Below are 22,225 nucleotides of genomic sequence, written 5' to 3'. Positions count from 1 at the left end.
AGCTATACTAGTGTTTTGTTTTGTTTTTTTCCTCTGAGCCTGAAATCTGATATGCAGGTGGATCCAAGTTATTGTCTGGGGAGGTGAAGTCATGGCTGGAAAAGGGACAGAAAGCTGGATAATGGAAGAGAGTAGCTCCCTAATATGGGGAAGGGGTATAAATATTGTTGACTGTGAACCCCATTGATTTGATTTGGTCTGGGGGCCATATTCAGTTTAGGAGCCTATGTGACCTCTGCATCCCTGTAGATCTGAGCTCACATTCTGTGGTCATGAGTAAGAACATTCTGGAATACTTTTGTGAGCTTCTGACATCTTAAAACAATTTCAATGAAATTTTACAATGCTTGTACCAACTTACTTTAAAAGATTAAAGACTGTGATTAGCACACTCAAAGTAGGAAAAATTTGGACACTGCCATCTTATAAAAAACACATTTAAAATATTCAGCAAGTGGAACTCTAGTACAATTTAAATAATGCATTTTTAAAAGAAGGAAAATTTAGGAAAGTGTTGTGGTATGTACATTTAAAGAGCATGTGCTTTGGAGTTAAATTACTTGACAGTACTGACTTTATGACTTTTGAGGACAAGTTATTTAATAACTTTGCGCTTTAGCTTCCTTACTTTGTAAAGTGATGCTGATACCTCATACAAGAGTTGTTTGGTATGTACCAGGCTGGGTTAAGCACACACATAACAGTGCACACATAACAGTGCACAGGGACCCAGGTTCAAACCCCTGGTCCCCACCTGCATGGGGAAAGCTTCACATGTGGGGAAGCAGGGCTGCAGGTGTCTCTCTCCTTTTCTATATTCCTCTCCCTCTCTGCAATTTCTCTCTGTCTCTATCCAATAATAAATAAAGAAATAAATAAATAAGATTTAAGATTTTTTTAAAAAGAGTTGCTAATTAAATGAAACAGCTTGTAAGGCACCTAGTATTATGCCCAAGGTAAGTGCTCAATAAACATTAGCCTTTGCTGAATGTGATTTTATAATATTCTCATTCATTCTGGAGACTCTGTCTCTGGAAAAGAGGAAGCACAACCTAGTACTAAGTTGGCATCTGTAAGTACAGTTATACCAGAACAGAGTTCCATTTTTTCATGGTGTCCAAAAAATCAAAAATGGAAAATGTATTTCTCTAGTTAAAGTAATAACTGCTAACATTTATTGATAACTTACTATATGCCAGTACTGTTGTCAGTGCTTAATGAATAGAAATTTATTCATTCCTCACAATGACAATAATAGTAGGTACTATTATTATTCTTGTTTTACTAGCAAGCAGAAATTGAGGTCTAAAGCTGGCCATCCAAAGACATAATTTTCTGGCCACCAAATTTCTGATAATGTATCTAAATGGTTAAGTTTTTTTGCATAGATTTCATGGATGCTTTACTTAATATTAGTAACCTTTGGAGAGTTTTTAATACTTATTTTATCTTATGAAGACATCTTCCTCATAGAGGTTGTTACTGTTGAAATGGTTGAAACAGTGGTTTTGAAATTCCAAATCTCAAATTTTCAACAAAATTAACAAACTTTCAGAGAGTTTAATGGTTGGCTAAAAGCTTAAAAAAAATAAGTGCTAAAGAAATAAAGTAAAAATGAACTTCTAAAATGACCTTTACAATTAGTTTATTGCTAGGCTGTTTTCAACAAATAAAAGCACCTAATTGGACTGCCTATAATTTATAGTGCCAACAAAGGATGCTTTGAGGATTTTTTCCTTTCCAAATTGAAAGAGTGCTTGGATTGCTATATAGGCTTATTTTGGTTGATGGGAATTGTATGTTTGAATTTGTTCCAGCTGTGCTACAGTGCTGTTCTCCTTCTACGCACATGGATGCTTTAAGTAGTTGTGTCACTCCCACTGCCTCGTCATATGCTCATTGCAACTACTTCCAGGTAAGATTTTTGGAACCATGGGCCAAGTTGTGCTTTCTGTGCAATATTACTGACCTTGTGAAATTTCAAATTGTAATTTTATCTTACTTAATACCCACAGATAGCTGTGGAGTATGACCTAAGTTTTCTCAATTCTTAAAAAAAAAAAGGAGTGGATATCTGAGGATTATTCTATCCCTGCGCTATCTGATAAATAGGCACTTGCCACTTCCATTTAAATTTAAATTACAGTAGTTCATAGGATTTGCATGTGAGAGATCCTATGTTCGATTCTTGGCATCAACAATAGCTAGAACTGAGCAGTACTCTGCTCAAAACTAAGTAAGTAGACAGAATTTTTATTAAACTCAAATATAAAATTTTATTTAATCACACTAGCCATACTTTAACTGCTCAAAAGTCTCATATGACTAGTGGCTACCAAATTGCATAGCACAGATAGAGTATTTCTATCATTGTTGAAAATTGTGAACAGTTCTGTTCTAGGCTTTTAGATGGTAAAGTGAATACCAGGTAAACTTTAAAAGTACTCAATTGCCAAAGGAAAGATTCTTCTAATATGATCATTTTTTTCCCTAAGGATAAAAAGTGAGACAGCTTAGCCTTAGAGCCCTTAGAGGTTTTACATACATGAAACCCCAGAGGCCCTGGATTCAGTATAGGGCATTGCCTTATGTCAGAGCTGAGCAGTACTCTGGTTGATCTCTTTCTCTCGATAAAGAAATCTTTTTCAAAAAGTACAGTAAAGATAAAGCAAGAATGTCAAAGTGATAAATTTAAGTGGTAGTGGTAGTTCTCTTCTACCTTAGACCCCATGGTGTAGACCATATACTTCAATAATTTTCTCACTATTAGGAAAAAAATTTGTGTTGTTTTCTGCTACCAGGGCTTCACTGGGACTTTGTACCTGCATGATTTTACCACATTTTTGTCTGGATACAGACAGAAGTAGAGAGAGATAGATAGAAAGAGAGAGAGAAAGAGAGAGAGACAGAAAGAGACAGAAAACAGGCACAGATCAAGATCACAGCACTGCTCTACCATCTGTGAAGTTTCCCCTTTACTTAGTGCTCCCAGGTGGTGGCAAGGGGTATCTGAATGTGCGCTTTATCCAGTGAGCTTTCTCTTTGTGCCCATCATCGTGTTTTTCTTTTGGCTGTTGGGGCTTCCTGCCATAGGAAGGAATGTAGGGAACTCTCTCCCAAGATAGAGAGTCATAGACTACCTCCCCCCTTTTAATCACAAGAGAAACAGTGAGGGAGAGAAAGAGAAAGATAAGAGAAGGACATCACAGCACCACTTCACCATTTATTAAACTTCCCTGTGTGCATGGTGTTTCTCTGTGGTGCCAGAGACTCAAGCCCAAGTCCCTATTTATGGCAAAGTGTGCATTCTTTTTTATTATTACTTTATTATTAATAATTTTTATTATTAATTTTTTAAATTATTTTTTGAGAGAGAGAGAGACAGAAACACCAGAACATTGCTTAGCTCTGGCTTATGGTGGGTGGGGGATTGAACCTGGGACTTATTAGCCTCAGGCATAAGAGTCTGTTTGCATAACCATTATGCTCTCTCCCCTGCCTGTGTGCATTCTTTTTAAAAAATATTATTTATTATTGGATAGAGACAGAATTTAAAAAAAAATTTATTTATAAAAAGGAGACATTGACTAAACCATAGGCTAACAGGGGTACAACTTCACACAGTTCCCACCACCAGAATTCCATATCCCATCCCTTCCCCTGATAGCTTTCCTATTCTTTAACCCTCTGGGAGTATGGACCCAAGGTCATTGTGGGATGCAGAAGGTTGAAGGTCTGGCTTCTGTAATTGCTTCCCGGCTGAGCATGGGTGTTGACAGGTTGATCCATACTCCAAGCCTGAGAGACAGAAATTGAGGGGAGGGAGAGGTAGAGAGGGAAAGAGACAGAAAAACACCTGCAGCCCTGCTTCATCACTCATGAAGCTTTCCCTCTGCAGGTGGGGACCAGGGGCTTGAACCTGGATCCTTGCACACTGTAGTGTGTGTGCTTAATCAGGTGTGCCATTGCCTGGCCCCAAAGTGTACATTCTACGGGTGAGCTATCTCCTTGGTCCCTGATTTGAATGTTTTAGATAGCTATTTGTAGGATAAATTTTATGCGTTGTATTTTTGTGCTATAATTGCTTAAAGATTGGAATTATATGTTTACTTTTGATACCATCTAGCCCAGATCTTAGCTTCCAGTCTTAAGAAAATGTCTTACTAGTGAACTCAAACACTCAGAAGGATATTTTTCCCCTGTAAAATCCACACAGGAAGTAAAATAATTCTTTTTTTTTTATTTAGAGAGAGAGATAGAGGGATGGAAAGAAACCCAGCACTGCTCACTATCCATGGAGTTCCCTTGGTGCCATTGATAGTGCTCCACCTGGTGTTGTGGCTTGAACCCAGGACCTCACACCTAGACCTCACCTCTACCACTTGAGCTGTTTTCTGACCTCAGACATACAGCATCTTTGTGTTGCGTTTGGCAAAATCAATTCATAGCATGTTTTGTTTAGTCATAGTTGTTAAGAAATTGATATACATATATTTTTTTTGAGAAAAATCAATATTTATTTAATGTCTTCTCTCCAAAGTCATCATCTCATTACATGCTTTATATAAAACTTTATTTATTTTGACACCAGGGTTATTTATGGGGCTTAGTGCCTGCACTACAAATTCACTGCTCCTGGCAGCCATTTTTTCCTTTTGCTCAATTTTATTGGATAGGACAGAGAGAAATTGAGAGAGGAAGGAGAGGTAGAGAGAAAGATAGACACCTGCAGACCTGCTTCACTACTTGTAAAATATCCCCTCTGCATGGAGTGGGGGCTTGAACCCGGGTCCTTGAATGTGGTTACATGTGCACTTAACTGCATGCACTACCATACGGCCCCCATAAAAACTTTTTTCTTAGGATTCAGGAGGCATTCATCCACTAGAGCTCACACAAGGACCTGGGTTTGAGCCCAGTATCTCATGGGGTAGGGGATGGGGAGCTTCACAAGCAGTGGAGTAGCAGTATGATTTCTTTCCTCTCTGCCTATTTCTTCTCTCTCTCTCTCTCTCTCTCATGGGAGTGGTACAGAGCCCAAGCAATAACCCTAGCAGCAGAAAAAAATTTCCTTCAGGATTCACTTGTTATTAACAAAAGAGAAAGAGAACCAGAACATCACTCTAGCATATATAGTGGCAGGGTTTGTACTCAGGGCCTCATGCTTACAAGCCCTGCTCTCTTTTGTGGGTACTATCTCTGGGGCCACTCAATACATGTTTTATTTAATCATACTTGTCAATAATTCAGGTTTATGAATTGAGGTTATTTATCACCAAATATCCAAATATGTACTTGATTGTATAAAACACTGTATTCTGTCAAAATGAAAGAACTTGGTAATGGACTTTTTTTTTTTTCCTGTCAGGGCTTTATGCTTGTATAATTCCACCTCTCCCAGTGAACTGTTTTTATTTTTATTATTTTTAATTTTTTTCCAGATAAAGGTGAGAGACAGAGAGGGAAAGAGAGAGATGAGACACCACAGCACTGTTCCACTGTTCATGAAGCTTCCCCTTTGCATGGTACTTCCATTTGGCGACCCATGGCTCAGACCTGGGCCCTCACACATGGTAAAGTGTGCGGTTTACTGACAGAGCTCTCTCCTGGTCCGGTAATAGATATTTTATCAACAAATAGGTATTTGGGTAATAGAGGTTTTTTGCTAATGTGTATTTATTTGGTGGAACAGGGGCCTCACATGTGCAAACTCATTGCTCTAGGCCACTTTCCTTCATTTATCGGGTTGTCAGAAAAGTCATGACACATTTTTGCATAGAAAAATATATCATCATACTTACTTGGCAGGGGAGATACCATGATCACGAAGGTGGTTTTCCTAGGGCGAGGCTTATCCATTGCACTCCGGATGTGCTGACCCCTGCGATCCCTCCCCATATTTATATTCATGACTTTTCTGACAACCAAGTAGATAGATAGGTATGGGGGCTGGGTGATGGTATACCTGGTTGAATGCAGATATTATCATGTGCAAGGACCCAGTTCAAGCCCCTAGCACCCACCTGCAAGGGGAAAACTTCACAAGCAGTAAAGCAGTGCTGCAAGTGTCTCTCTCTTTCTCTTCCTCTCTATCTCCCCTTCCTCTTTCTTTCTTTCTATCCTATCAAATAAATAAAATAAAAATAACTTACTTTTAAAAAATAGGTAGAGGGAGAGAGACAGAGATGGAAATAGCACAGCACTAAAGCTTCCTCTGTTGCTTCCCATATGATTTTTGGGTTTTAAACCTGGGTCATGCACAAAGTAGTGCAGGCACTCTACCTGGTGAGCTGCCTTTCCAGTCTTGGATTTATTGATAATTTCCAGTATAAAACATTATATAATGGTTGACAATAATAGTTACTAAGTATATGTTGTTATTTTCCTCCTTAACCTCATATTTGATTTTCTATCCAAACAGTCCTATTTTCTCTTTTCTCAGAATCCTCCAATGCAATCCTCCTATCCAGTTGAATTTCTGCCTTCTAATTGGCCTTGCAGTGCTACTGATGAAAATAAAAAAACAGAAGTAAACCTAGAGGCTGTTTTTCAGATAGTAGATGAGTTGCATGCTTCCCCTAAACTGGAAATGGTAAAGGTGGAGCCTGTTGAGAATCAGTGCCCAACATCTCAGTCTAACAGAGGTCAACATATCCTAGCTAATTCAAACAACAGCAATGCATCTTCCACAAGTCAGGCTAGCCACCTGGAGCCACTTACTCCTGTAGGCTCAGATATTACATCTTTTGTGGTCGGAACAGAACAAGCAATTACCTGCTCTCTGCCACAGTCACCTGAGTACATCTATACCATCCATACAGCTCAACCTGTTGAAAATACAATACAGGAAACTACAGCCATTCAACAAGCTCATGTCAAACTGAAGGAGCAGCTAAGTCATAATCCGTCTCCAACCTCTGTAGTATTTGTGCAGGAGGGGCTACCGTTCAGCTCACACCAGGTAAGGGAGCACAGAAAAATTCTAGTAAAGCTTAAAGTTCCTGTTACTTATTTCTCAAGACTGTTCTAATTCAGAGTTTGTCCACATTTTATTTGGGTTCAATACCAGATCATTTTGCTGTCTAGTAGGATCATGTCCCATTGAGTCTACACAAGAGAGACAGAAAGAAGTAACTTTAATCCAGGCATTCTCTTACTGTGTTATAGTCTGAAGTCAAACTCTGGAAAGGCAGTCTGATTGACCATTATGGTATAAAACTTATTTCTGTGTTGGCATTTTTTTGTTTTTTTTCCCATTTTTTTTGTTGTTGTTTATAAAAAGGAAACACTGACAAAAACCATAGTATAAGAGGGGTACAACTCCACACAGTTCCCACCACCAGAACTCCCTATCCCATCCACTCCCCTGATAGCTTCCCTGTTCTTTATCCCTCTGGGAGCATGGACCCAGGGTCACTATGGGGTGCAGAAGGTTGAAGGTCTGGCTTCTGTAGTTGTTTCCCCGCTGAACATGGGCATTGGATGGTTGATCTATACTTGAAGCCTGTCTCTCTCGTTCCCGAGTGGGGCTGGGTTCAGGGGAAAAGTCAGTGGCATTTCTTTATGCAAACACTAAGTCCAAAGAAGAGGATATCCAGAAATCACTCCCATTCACTGTTGCAGCAAAATCAATAAAATACCCATGTTTCTTTTACCAGAGCACTGCTGAACTCTGGCTTAATGGTGGTTCTAGGGATTGGACCTAGAGTCTTTGGAGCCTCAGACATGAAAGTCTTTTTGCATAATCATTGTTCTATCTACTTGAGCACCCTATCTATGTTGGACTTTTAAAGTCCTTGGGTTTTACTTCCTATCTTAATTTGGATGGATTTAAGTATGCTTGCCTGACAAAATACAAGGGGTAGTTTATCTGACAAATATTATCAGTATTTTCCTAGTCATTTGCATCATGGAGCTAAGAAGATGATTGTAGATCTTGTCATACTTTCAGATGGAATTGTTGACTTCTAACTTGACTTTTGACTTATGACCATACTGTGTTTGATTTTCCTTACTAATATTTGCATCCTTAAATCAGAATTCTTGCTTTATCTTGAAAGACATATTCTGAAGGTAGGGACTGATTCCTGTATTACTGAAAATGAATAAACTTTTATTCTCAATAGAAGTACCTCCAAGGACCAGGTGTGATTGAATAGTTAGAGATACTGGTATCACATGAGAGCACTTCATGTGATACCGGTGGAACTTCATGGGTGGCAAAGCAGTGCTTTGGTCTCTTTTGTCTCTCTCTTCTACTCTTAAATTGTAGAATAAAAATTGGGCCAAGGCTACCACTCGGTAATATCAGATATGTACAAGGCCTTGTGTTCTTCCCTGGTATGGAACACATTTAAAAAATATATTCAGGGAGTCAGGCTGTAGTGCAGCGGGTCAAGCGCACATGGTACAAAACTCAAGAACCGCATAAGGATCTGGGTTCCAGCCCCAAGCTCCTCACCTGCAGGGGAGTCGCTTCACTAGTGATGAAGCAGGTCTGCATGTCTCTATCTTCCTCTCCCCCTCTCTGTCTTCCACTCCATTCTCCATTTCTCTCTCTCCTATCTGGCAACAATGACATCAATAACAACAATAATAATAACCACAACAATGATAAAAACAAGGGCAACAAAAGGAAATAAGTAAATAAAATATTAAAAATCTTAAAAAATATATTCAAATTAAAATCAATTTTTGTGAATTATCTTTTTATTTGTTTTTAATTGTTATCTTAGCTTGATATACATATAGCACATATTATATGCATAAATATATATATTTTGTATACCAGAGAACTGCTCAGCTCTGGCTTATGGTGGTCCTGGGGACTGAACCTAGAGCCTTTGGAGCCTCAGACATGAAAGTCTTTTGCAAAACCATTGTGCTATCTCCCCATCCCTGTATAAATATAATCTTTCGCTTTGACTTTTTTCTTTAGTGTACTGGAAATATCTTTTAGTTTGATACTTTCAAGATAACTTTTTCTAATTTTTTAAATCATTTTTTGGCTCCAATTTTAGCTTTCGAGATCAGGAGTGTTAAGGGTGGTTGGCCATAGACATGCTCCAATTTTGTACTCAGTAGCCTAAAGCTTCTGTCAATATAAGTGTCCTTTGTGTTGATACTTAGTATGTCTTTCAATAGACTGAAAGAAAATAGTTCTATTATATTTTAGATGTGTCTGTGGAAAGAACACAAAATTTGTCTTTATTACTTTGTAGCCATATCCAAAATATTAGATTTTATTTTAAAATTTGCATTCATGTAATTTTTCTCTTAAAAACATATTTAAGGGTAGAGGGCATGATTCAGTGGTAGAATGTATACCTTGTATGACGAGGCCCTCGGTTTGATGCCTAACTCACATGAATGAACAAAAAAAGACCAAACAAGCGGGCTCCATGATTGGTAGAACAGTGCTTTGGTGTGTCTTTTTCTTTCTCATGCAAAATAAAATAACATTATTCATGCTGCATGTGTGTGAGGCCCTAGGCTCAATCCCTTATACTGTAATAAAAAATATACTAGAGGGAGCAAGAAGATAGCTCACCTGGTAACAGCTTATACCTTACTATGCATGACGCCCTGGATTGGGGTCCCAATACCACATAAGACCACCATGAATGACATCAGGACAGCTTCATAGATGGTATAGTGATACTGTGGTCTCTCTCTCTCTCTCTCTCTAACTCTCTCTCTCTCTAAAAATAATGAAAAAAATTGACCTGGGGCAGCTCAGGGGTATCATGCTTGCTTGAAGTCCTGGATTCATTCTCAGAGCTACAAAAGCAACTTATTTATGTATATATGCACATATTTTGCACAGCTTTTGTGAGCTATGTGTTATATTTATAGCTTTATTTTACTATGTGGTTCCATTTAAACTTAATTTCAGAAGTTTGTCACATCAATGGAGAGGCTTGACATTCTGAAGAAAACCTAAGAACTCCAAGAGAAAAGCATATCTCCTAAGCAAAACATATCTAGATTTTACAGGAACTGAAGTTTATACAGTCCTGGAAATTTCTTTAAGACAGAGAATACATAATTAGTATGCATGTCTACAATCCAGCTGGCATCATCCAACAGAATTATTCCTATGACCATTCCAGTATCACTAACAGGAGAAATCTGATGGAAATGGTGTTACAATGGGAAAAGATAATAATGGGCTTAACCGGTGTGTGTGTGTGTGTGGGGTGTGTGTGTGTGTGTGTGTGTGTGTGTGTGTGTGTGACTTCTACTAAAAAGAAAAAGATAGGTTTTATGGCAAATCCTTCTTTGATCATAAGTGAATGTTTTATCTACATATACATTTCAAATGATTTATGTACAGAAAAATATACATCTTACTACCAAATATCCAGATTAGCTCAGCAAAATCAAAGTTAGTATCATTCATAAGAACAAAAAGCTTGGAAGTCGGGCAGTAGCACAGCAGGTTAAGCGCATGTGGCACAAAGCACAAGGACCACAGTAGGGATCCCGGTTCGAGCCCCTAGCTCCCCACCTGCAGGGGAGTTGCTTCACAAGTGGTAAAGCAGGTCTGCAGGTGTCTTTCTTTCTTTCCCCCTCTCTGTCTTCCCCTCCTCTCTCCATTTCTCTCTGTCCTATCTAACAACGACATCAATAACAACAATAATAATTACAATAAGGGCAACAAAAGGGAATAAATATTTAATAATTTTTAAAAAAGAACAAAAACATGTTTGATGGATCATGTTTCTATAATAGGGCTCCTTTGATAAAGTACCTTAACTATTAGTAGATATTTGGGGAAAATTCAGAATAACGAGTGGGGTTTAATATTTTAGGTGGATGCCAGTATAAAATGCCAGACCAATACACCTGAAAATATCTTGCCTTCAGAACAGATGGGATTCCTTATTTCAGACATGGGGCCTGCTAGCAAGCCTAGTAAAGACACAGGCTTATCCACTCCAGCCAGAAACAGAGAGCGAAGAAGCAACTTGCAGCAAGGAAAGTCCCCTGGTAAGAATTCTTGTGCTTTAAAATGCTGGAAGTAGAACCATGGTGTAGAATTAATATACAAATGGGTTTTTCTGGACCTCCATTTATGATTATGATTACATTAATTACTTTTCTTTTTATATACTAATTTTAGCTCTGTATTTTCTTAAATTCTTATTGTAATGTATAAGATGCTATCTATTAATATTGTATGTGAGAATTTGAGCATTCAGTAAGATAGCACATATTTAAGGAAAGGTAGAGGAATTTTGGTTATTTAACTTGATGACTAGGATGAAGGATGATTCAATAACTCTTTAGTGTCAAAGACTTTGTAATTATAGATGTTCTCTACTAGTATTGCATAGGATATGAGGGAATGCACTTGTGGTATGAAAACAATTAGATGGGCTTTAAATGTTCTGAGTGTATCGTAGCAATAATGCTAATTATGACTGTATCTGTAATAATGTTCTCCATGTGGTTTGTAGAAGCCCAGAATAAGGAATTGTTTGAAGCACATACAGTTGGTTCTACTCTTTATAAATAAATTGGACATCCTTAATACTCTCCTGTTAAATGAATGGCATAGGCATGCAGTTCAGATGGAATTGGACCAATCATCTTAACCTATAAAATTTTGGAAAATGTTGGGAACATCTACAGGAGCTACTCCAATTGTATATAATGATATACTCATGGTGTTACTTTGGCTTCTTTTTGCAAAAACATCATTTAGACTAAAAACTCTCTTGATTATGCATCTTCTACATTAAACTTAACTTGCACTAAATTACTTTTAGTTGAACTTATGGTCCATTCAGTTCAGTTCAAAGATTAAGATTAAGATTTTGGAGGCTAGAGAGATACCTCATCAGGCTGTATACATACTTAGTCATGCACACATCCCAGGTTTGAGCTCTGAGACCATATGGGAGATGCTGTAGTACTAGAGGAAGCTTCAGTGCTGTGGTGTCTCTCCCTTTCCCTCACTCTCTATTAAAATGAGAAATTGGCATGGAGGGGCTCTAAGTGGTGTAGTACCTGGTAGAGATCACACGTTACTGTGTATAACAACTCAGATTGAACCCCCCCCCCCAGTCTCATAAGGCAAGCTTCACAAGTGGTAGAGCTGTCCTGTAGGTGTCTCCTCTCTGTCTCTCTCCCTCCCCACCCCACCTTCTCTTATCCACTACCAAAACCGGAAAGAAAATAGGAGAAAAATGACTGCTGAGAGCTATGGAATCATGCAGACATAGAATCTTAGCCATAACCCTGTTGGCAAAAAAAGAAAAAAAGTAGGCTGGAGTGGTGAAACTGTGCATGTGTGAAGCCTCACTTTGAAAAAAACAATTTCTCCTCACTGATGATGTTTAAAATAATGGCATAGTTTATGAAAATGCTTTAGGAAAGGTTAGATATTGCTACTACCTGTGTACCTATTTTGTAACATATAGAAAACTGATTGAAATTGTATTACATCATTTTAAAGAATAGGAAACCTGGGGGGATGGGTGGTGGCACACCTGGTAGAGTGCACACATTACAAGGACTAGGGTTTAAGACTTAGGTCCCCACATGCAGTAGTAAAGTTTTACAAACAGTAAAGTAATGCTGTAGGTGTTTCTCTTTCTCTCTTCCTGTCTCTCCTCCTATACCTCCCATATTCAGTCTGTCTCTTAAAACACACACACACGTGGTCCAGGAGGTGGCGCAGTGGCTAAGGCACTAGGCTCTCAAGCATGAGGTCCTGAGTTCATTCCCTGGCAGCACATGTACCAGAGTGATATCTGGTTCTTTCTCTCTCTCCCCTATCTTTCTCATAAATAAATAAATAAAATATTTAAAAAAGAAAAATATTATTTAAAACACACACACACACACACACACACACACACTGGGGATGGTAGAATCTTGGTGGCACTGAGCCCCAGTGTGTGTGGCATAAAAAATAAGAATAGGAAACTTAGTTTGGAGAGGATAGTAATGTAAGCTAACATTTTACTCATAGTCACTGTGCTGATTTTATCTTTTGATGGACATGTTTTATGAACAGTCTGATAAAGTCTCATTTGTTGGTTTTTAATTTTGTTGCTTGTGCTTTTGGTGTTATATCCAATAAATAACTGTCAAGTTCAATGCCATGAAATTTTTCCACTGTCATTTTTTTCTCAGTTTTATAAATTTAGGTTCTCTAGGTTTTTAATCCGTTTTAATTTTTTTTTAATATTGTATAAGGTGAAGTTCCAAGAAACATTGATGAAATCATCTGCCCAGTGAAGTCAGGATGAAATCATAGTAGTATCTGCAACTTGGTGGCTGAAAGGCAGTAAAAAATAAAGCAGGACAAAATGTTGAATAAACAGGAACCAGAAAGCAGGAATAGAGCAGATGAGAATAGGGACTTTAAGGTGGAAAGAAGCTAGGAAGTCTGTTTCAGGTATGTTCCTAGGGAGGGGACCATGACTAGTAATGTTTGCTTGAGTTTGATAGCTAACATGGAGGTGGGTCTAGAAATATTGTCTGGGAAGATGGTGTCAGAGTTAAAACTAGAACTAGAAAGCTGAGAATAGGGCAAAGAGTAGCTTCCAAACTTGATGAAAATATATAAATGCAATGTGCTGTTTACCACATTGATCTGTCCCAGGGCCCATGTATATGGATAAGGATGCTGGGTTGTTTTAGTGCCTCTTCTGTTTGAACTACATTTTTATTTCTATTTTATCTTCAGGTACAAGCTTTTTAATTACAGGTTTGTTCTCTTCTCTGCTGCCTAGTCTCATTAGGGAGGAAGAAAGCCTCTCTTCCTATTTGTTTGCAATGGCAGTGTCTATGGAAATAAAAAAAAAAAAAACACCTCTGTTCAACTCACTAATGCTGGCTTGATATTTCATCAAGTAATCTTGATATTTAGCTTTCTTCCATTGCACTGTTTTTTCTACCAGCCATGGTGTTTAATTACACACTGCCATCATCTTCCTGGTGCTAGATTGCTACAATAGTCAGATTCCTCTACCCTTTTCTGTCAGCAGTCAGATTCCTCTACCCTTTTCTGTCTGTCCTCCTCCTCACTACCTCCCACTTTTTTTTTTGGTAAGAATCACAGTGGTAACTAGGTTAGGTTTTTTTTTTTTTTTTTTCCTTTTCTGAATGTTTGAAAAGATCTTTATTTCTCCCTCATATTTGAAGGGTAATTTAGCAAGATATTCATGTTCATGGCTGGCAATTTTTTTTCTTTATTGGGGGTGCTAGGTTAGTTTTATTAGGGTCTTTTGATGTGACATAGTGGCCAGTACCAATCTCTACCGAAAATACAGAATATTTTTTGTATATTTTATTAACTATTCTCCATCTGAGCTTGCGACATGGTATATATGTTTTCTGGACAAACATTCAAGGTAATGGCTTTCCTTCTCTGGGCTTACATTCTATCACTATAGCAAAACTTGGAGCTCAAGGGAAGGGATGTCTTTGGAGGTACTTTTGGTTACAATATTCTGAACAGTGCATAATGTTTAAGTACATACGTCTCATAAACTTTATTTCCCACTTAAAAATTTTAACAGAAACTCAAGTTATTACATATGATGGAAATGAGAAAAACGAAAAGAGATGTAGGAAAGATTAAAAAGTATTAAAGAGAAAATGATGTTTAAAAACACATACATATAAATGTGTTATATATAATTTATATATAAAGGTATTATATAAAATACATCTAAGAGAGTCTTTTTCAGACCACTCTTGTTGATCCACTATTCTCTACTTGAACAACATGTATCCATTTCTTTTTTTTTTCTTTTTTACTTTAAAATTGTCTCATATTTCTGTGGTTTGTGTTTCTGGGTCTTTTTAAATGGAGTATCACTTTTTGAGACTTTAATGTTCCTTGTTTCATTTTCTGTGCACTCCTTTCAGCAAGTAACTCTTGCAAGGCACATCTGGTAATGACAAACTCCTTCTTTAGTTATTGTATTGAATATCTCTCTCTTTCCCCTCCTGTTTCTGCTGTCCATGTGCAACCACTAACCTTCAGATAGTTATTAAATTTTTTTTAAAAATATTTATTTATTCCCTTTTGTTGCCCTTGTTTTTTATTGTTGTAGTTATTATTGTTGTTGTTATTGATGTCATTGTTGTTGGATAGGACAGAGAGAAATGGAGAGAGAAGGGGAAGACAGAGGGAGAGAAGTGAAATGACTGTGAAGTGACTCCCGTGCAGGTGGGGAGCCAGGGGCTGGAACTGGGACCATTACGCTGGTCCATGCGCTTTGCGCCACCTGCACTTAACCTGCTGCGCTACCACCCGACTCCCAGTGATTTTTTTAAAACAGAAATTCCAGATGTGCTCTGAAAGAATTCATTGAAATCTTTCATTTTAATGTTTATCTACTGAAGGAGAGCCAACTTTCTGAGACTAGGTTGCCATAGCTTTTCCAGGAAGTCTACTTTTAACATTTTTGAACAGGGTCCTACTCAGTTCTGTCTACTGCTAGTTCAAAGACTGAACTTGAGATCTTGTGTGTGAAAGTACAATGTACTACTTTTGTGCTATCTTCCTGCTAATTTTCCATATAAATTTATTTTCCTTGGAAGTTCAGTGGTTTGGCAACTTAAACCTAGGGTAGCACATTCTTATATATATGAGATGGTATCTCATTGTGGTTTAATTTGCATATTTCTAATAAGTGATGTGGAACACTTTTTAATATGTCTGTTGGCATCTGTATATCTTCATTAGAGAAGTTCTGTTTAAATCTTTTGCCCACTTTCTTATGCATTGCTTACTTGTTGTTGTTGAGTTATATTTTTTAATATATATTTGCAGTATTAGTCATTTGTCAGATGTGCAGATATCTTCTCTCCCAATTACTAAGTTGACTACTTTTTATCTTTGTGGAAGTTTCTTTTGATGTGTAAAAGCTTTTCCATTTGGTGTATTCTCATTTTTAATTTTTAGCTCTAGTTTCCATTACACAGTGGGGTTATAGTTTTGAATATATCTACCATGTTAAGGCCCTGAAGTTCTTCACCATTGTTTTCTTCTGTGACTTCCTAGTTTCATGTCTAACATCCATGTCTTTAATCCATTTTGGGTTTATTTTGGTGTGTGGTATTAGGTAATATTTTTTCAAAATAAATATTTGTATTTTATTGTTCTCTGAATTTCTTATTTCTGAGAGAAAGAGAAGGAATGAGATAGAGAACCAGAACATCACTCTTGCACATGAGACGCTGGGACTCATGCTTGAGAGTGCAATGTTTCGTCTACTGTTTCACCTCCTGAGCTGCAGTGATGGTTGATTTTTGTTTTCCTGTGTGGCTGTTTAGTTCTCCCAACCTCATTTGTTGGAGATACTCTTTGCCCCAGTAGATGGTTTTGATTCCTTTCATACTTAGATGTTTCTATGTGTAGATATACTTCTGGACTCTTTATTCTTTCTTTTTGTGATTGTCTTCCAGTGTCTTGTGGATGCATGATTCTGCTGTTCCCAGCAGATTTTTTTTTTCTCTTTTCCCACTCAGACAAATATAGAGATTGAGACACATGACAGCACTCCACCATCCATGGGACATCACATGGTGCTGTGTGTGGTTATCCCAAGTAGTGTCAAGGGTCTAACACCAGATCGTCATGCATAGTAAAGGCTGTGTGCTATTGAATGAGCTATCTTCCATCTCTTGTGTCTCCGTTTTATTCTGTTGATCTGAATGCCTGTTTTTGTTGCAGTATCTCATCATTTTAATCACAGTTGCTTTGTAGTATAATTTTTTTTTTTAATTAATTTTATTTATTTATTCCCTTTTGTTGCCCTTGTTGTTTTATTGTTGTAGTGCTTTGTAGTATAATTTGAAACCATGATGCTTCCATTTTTTTCACAATATCTCTTTCTCTTATGATCTTGCAAATAATTTTAATAGAATATTAGCCATCCTTCTTTCTTTAATAGCTCATTTCTTAAAATAGAGGGATTAATGGTTTACAGTAAGTACAATAGTTGACACATGTATAAAATTTCTAAAATTTCTGCAAAACACTCTTACCCCCAGCCCAGGTCCTCCTCCACCATCATGCACCAGGACCTGAAATATGCCCACCTCCCCCCCACCCCCCAGAGTCCTTTACTTTGGTGCAATACACCAAACTCAGTCCAAGTTCTACTTTGAGTTTCCTCTTTCTGTTTTTATTTCTCAATTTTAGTCCATAAGTGAGATCATCTCATATTCATCTTGCTCTTTCTGACTTATCTCCCCAAACGTGATTTCTTCAAGCTCCATCCATGATGAAGTGAAGAAGCTGAATTAATCATTCTATACTACAACTTTCTTAGCTGTTCATCTGTTGTTGGATAACTAGCTTGCTTCCAAGTTTGGGCTACTACAAACTGTGCTGCTACAAACATAGATATAGACAGATCTATTTGTTTTCTTAGGATATGTTCCCAGGAGAGGAATTACCAGATTATAGGTTAGGGTCCATTTCTAGCCTTCAGAGAGTCATCCAGGCTGCTCTCCACAAGGTTGCTCTCCACCAAACTCCATAACAACAACAACAATAAATGACTCCATCCAAAGTGGGAACAGATAAAAACAGAATATTTACCAAAGTAGATATCCAAAAGGCCAACAGACATGAAAAACTGCTCCAAGTCATTGTCAGAGAAATGCCACCCTTCTTCTTTCAAATTTTTTTTAATTTATAAAATGGAGATATTGACAAGGCCATAGGATAAGAGGGGTATAGTTCCACACAGTTCCCACCACCAGAACTCCCTATCCCATCTGTGCCCCCCCCCAAAGCTCTCCTATTCTTTATCCCTCTGGGAATATGGACCCAGGATCATTATGGAATGCAGAAGGTAGAAGGTCTGGCTTCTGTAACTGCTTCCTCGATGAACATGGGTGTTGGCTGGTTGATCCATACTCACAGCCTGTCTCTTTCCCTAGTAGGGCAGGGCTCTGGGGAGGAGGGATTCCAGGACACACTGGTGGGGTCATTTGCCCAAGGAAGTTAGGTTGGCATCATGGTAGCATCTGGAACCTGGTGGATGAAAAAGAGTTAAGATATAAAGCAGAACAAATTGTTGACTAATCATGAACCTAAAGGCAAGAATATTTCAGATGAAGATTTGGGATAAAAGCGAGTAGGTCTGTTTTAGGTATATTCCTTTTATTTTATTTTATTTTTTACCAGAGCACTGCTCAGCTCTGGTTTATGGTGGTGCAGGGGATTGAACCTGGGACTTTAGAGCCTCAGGCATGGGAGTCTGTTTGCATAACCATTATGCTATCTACCCCTGCCCTGTTTTAGGTATATTCCAAGGGGCCCATGACTTTACTAGTTTTTGTCTGAGTCTGACAGCTAATATGCAGGTGGGCTAAGGGTATTGTCTGGGGAGATGGTGTCATAGTTGGAAAAAGGACTAAAAAGCTGGATTGGGGAAGTGAGTAGCTTGCAAATATGGGGAAAGTATATAAATATTGTTAGTTGTAAACCCCATCAATTTGATCTGGGGCCCATATTCAGCACAGGAGCCTATGTAGTCTTTGAGCTTGCATTCTGTGGTCATGTCTAGGAACACTGTAGTTTGCACTAATTTCAGGACCCATCTTCCTTAGGTGGTAGATGATGTTGTCCAGCCTCCCTTTGGAGAATGGAAAACTCCCTACCATTGTTGATCCACATTGAGGGCCAGGTCCTGTAGGGGCGCACAAAGGGGTCCATTATGTTGTTCCTGATGGAGATGACTAGTGACCATGGAGAGAAGGATCTGTTAGAGGTCTAGGCCCATCATGTCTGTGTGGGAATCCAGGACTTCCTGTCTAGGGGCCCAGATAATGGGCCACCCTTATTTGTAAGTTTTTCAGTCACTTTCCCAGTTTCTTGCTTTTACTTGTCAGTATGACTTCCTGCTATGCTATTTTCTTGTCTTGTATTAATACTAACTTTTTGTTTCTGCTCATTTTGCTGCTCTTTTTCTAATTCCTGGATTCTGTGGCTTACTTAGATAGAGAAGATTCGCTATCTCTTCTGTTTCCTAATGTCCCGTAGGTTTCATCTTCTCCAAACAACCCACTTGTCAAGATATATTACTCAACAAAGATTCTTACCTCTCCAAGGGGAATTCTGGTGCCTGCTGTTAAAATAATAATTTCCTTTCTTTTGCTGCATGTTATGGCTATAAGTACAACTGATAAAATTAGCACATTAATTATCTCTTTAAATCTTCCTTTTTTTTTTTTTTTTATTAAAGCCTTATCCTCGGTTCAGTGGTTTTTATAGATGGGTCTACAATGACCTTGATTTCCTACTGTGACATATAAGTGTTGTGAAATAATGGCATTATGTGGCATCTAATTATATCTTTATTTTATTAGGAACAAGCAAACTACATGATTAAGCTGGAACCTCTTTGCTAAAAAGTTATCTTTTTTTTTTTTTAAATAAGTTTGGAGAGTCCAAACTTATTTTTTTTATTAAATATTTATTTTATTTATTTATTCCCTTTTGTTGCCCTTGTTGTTTTTTTATTGTTGTAGTTATTATTATTGTTGTTGTTGTTGTTGTTGGATAGGACAGAGAGAAATGGAGAGAGGAGGGCAAGACAGAGAGGAGGAGAGAAAGATAGACACCTGCAGACCTGCTTCACCGCCTGTGAAGCGACTCCCCTGCAGGTGGGGAGCCGGGGTTCGAACTGGGATCCTTATGCCGGTCCTTGTGCTTTGCGCCACCTGCGCTTAACCCGCTGCGCTACAGCCCGACTCCCAAAAGTTATCTTTTATAATGAAAATGTAAGCAGAAATATTCTTGAAGTTTCAAATTATTCTTCCATTATAAAATTTTAGCCTAAAAATCTATGAAAACCTGCCTATATATAAAGGGTTATGGCATTATAAAAAGACCTTAACCAAAGGCAGTGTAAGGTTTATTAATTTATGATTTATTAAATGGATTAAAAGAGTATAATATTACTGGGGTATAGTGTCATACCACATTCATAACCAAAGTTCTGTGTTCTACCCCTTCAGCTCTCCTCCACCCAGTGGTAACTATACCATAGTTCTCACAAAATTTTTGAGAATGGTCACCTTTTTAAAATTTTGATGCAAGTTCATGAGTTTTAATTTCTTTTACATATGAGTAAATCCATTCAGTAGTTGTATTTTACTTCCTTCCTTCACTAAGCATAATCACCTCTAGTTCCATCCATTTTGTCCCAAAGGACACAATATCTATTTTTATATCAGAATAGTATTTCATTGAATATATGTTCCATAACTTCTTTTTTATTTATTTATTTATTTATTTTTTGTTTTTATATTACAGAATTACATGTCAACAAGGGTTTGAATCCACACCATTCCCACAACCAGAGTTCTGAATCTTCACTTTCCCCACTGCAGTCCACCACTGTTCTCCTTAAGTTTTAGACATGGGCCAACCATCTTCTCTATAACTATCTGTCCACATTTAAACATAGTTGCCCCTTCTTTTTCTGATTCAATCCTCTCTTTCCCTCTATGCTACTCATGACAACATAACTACTTTCATATGTCCCTCTCCTTTTCCTTCTCTCTCTGGGTGCTGATGGAGCTGGAGTACAGAGTCCCCTTATCTTCATCCTATCACTTCTCCCCCGCCGGGAGTATGGACCAAGGTTACTTATGGGAAGCAGAAGGTACGAGTTCTGGTTTCTGTAGCTGCTTCTCTGCTGAGCACGGGCATTGACAGGTCGATCCATAATCCCAGCCTGTTTCTGTCTTTCCCTAATGGACTAGAGTTCTAGAGATGTGAGGGTCCAGGACACATTGGTGAGGTCATCTGCCCAGAGAAGTCAGGGTGGAGTCATGATAACATCTGCAGCCTGGTGTCTGGAAGGTGGCATGACATAAGTTGAGACAAGATGGGAGAACCATTTTAGGCATGTTCCTGGGGGCATACAACTATAGTAGTTTTGCTTGAGTTTGGTAGCTAACCTGAGGTTGGATGAGAATATTGTCTGAGAAAATGGTGTCAGAGTGGAGAAAAGGGGCAGAAAGTTGGCTTAAGGTAGGGAGTAGCTCCCATTCTTACAAAAAAATTTTGTGTGGCTAAAACTACTTACCTCTGTTCACCTGCTCCAGGGCCCATATGTAAATGCATATTTATATTTAGTGCCAGAGCCTGTGTAATCTCTTAAATCCCTATTGGTCTGAGCTTATAGCTCATGGTCACATCTGAGGAACATTGCAGGCTGCACTCATTTCAGGACCAGTTTTTTTTTCAAGTGGCAAGGCAGGATACCTCCCAGCCTACCTTCAGAGACTGGGCCTATCCCTCCTTACCTATTCCATAACTTCTTTAACCAGTTATCTTTTGATGGGTATTTAGGCTGCTTCCATTCCTTGGCAATTGTGACTAAAGTAGCTATGAACATAGAAGTGTATATCCCTTTGAATTAGTGTTTCCATGTCCTTTAGATAGATGTTTAGGAACAATATTGTACAATTGTAAGATATTTCAGTTTTTATTTACTTAAGGGCTCTCCAGACTGTTTTCCGAGATCAGACGAGATCAGGCATGTTCAGGGTGGTATGGCCGTAGACTCCAGACTGTTTTCCATAGATGCTGTATTAGTTTGCATCCCTATTAACATTGCATTAGTTTTTTTTTTTTTTTTTTCACATCCTTGCTGACACTTGCTATTTCCTGTTTTGTTGATATGGGCCATTCTCACAAGTATGAGATAGTATGTCATTGTGGTTTTAATTTGGATCTCTGTAATGATAAGTGAAGTGGAACATTTTTTCATATGCCTGTGGATGGACCATCTTTCAGTTTTTTAAAACTGTCTTCAGTTTTTTAAATATACAGAAGAATCCCAGGAATATAGACAATTGGATGACTTATCAGAGAAAGAATCTTCTATTTCATGGAGAGTTGACTCATTTTCCCTAGAGCTTTCTTCTCAGTCATCTTTAAATTCAGAGTATATTTATTGTATCTTCTTGTCCTGATATTCTCTCTTCTGTCTCATTGACTATTTCTTAGACTTGCCATTTTAGTCTGATACACATTCAAAGCACCCTGGGGCCAGGTGGTGGCACATCCGGTTAGGTGCACATACTACCATGCGCAAGGACCTGGGTTTGAGCTCCTGCTCCCTACCTGCAGGGAAGGACACTTCATGAGTGGTAAAGCAAGACCTGTAGGTGTCTCTATCTCTCTGTCTCCACTCCCCTCTAAATTTCTCTCTGTCCTGTCAGATAAAAC

General features: G+C 38.1%; 1 protein-coding gene and 1 pseudogene across 6 annotated transcripts in view; both read left to right on the top strand.

Annotated features, from left to right (window-relative positions):
* HSF5 (heat shock transcription factor 5) overlaps positions 1-22,225 on the top strand; it is a 54,681-nt gene that overhangs the window by 23,382 nt on the left and 9,074 nt on the right. The window contains exons 3-6 of one of the 6 annotated variants that reach the window (XM_060203819.1): positions 1,818-1,915; positions 6,422-6,961; positions 10,870-10,992; positions 19,025-19,747. In XM_060203819.1, coding sequence (XP_060059802.1) covers positions 1,818-1,915; positions 6,422-6,961; positions 10,870-10,992; positions 19,025-19,255 — 992 coding nt within the window. In that variant the 3' untranslated portion in view covers positions 19,256-19,747. Of the gene's footprint in view, positions 1-1,817; positions 1,916-6,421; positions 6,962-10,814; positions 10,993-19,024; positions 19,748-22,225 lie in introns of those variants that run through there. The other 5 variants (XM_060203820.1, XM_060203821.1, XM_060203824.1 and 2 more) reach the window with 5 other exon arrangements.
* LOC132542151 (U1 spliceosomal RNA) lies at positions 5,794-5,970 on the top strand (annotated as a pseudogene).

The sequence above is a fragment of the Erinaceus europaeus genome, chromosome 12 (assembly GCF_950295315.1).
Source record: "Erinaceus europaeus chromosome 12, mEriEur2.1, whole genome shotgun sequence".
Taxonomy (NCBI): domain Eukaryota; kingdom Metazoa; phylum Chordata; class Mammalia; order Eulipotyphla; family Erinaceidae; genus Erinaceus; species Erinaceus europaeus.
This window is presented reverse-complemented; position numbering and strand designations above follow the sequence as displayed.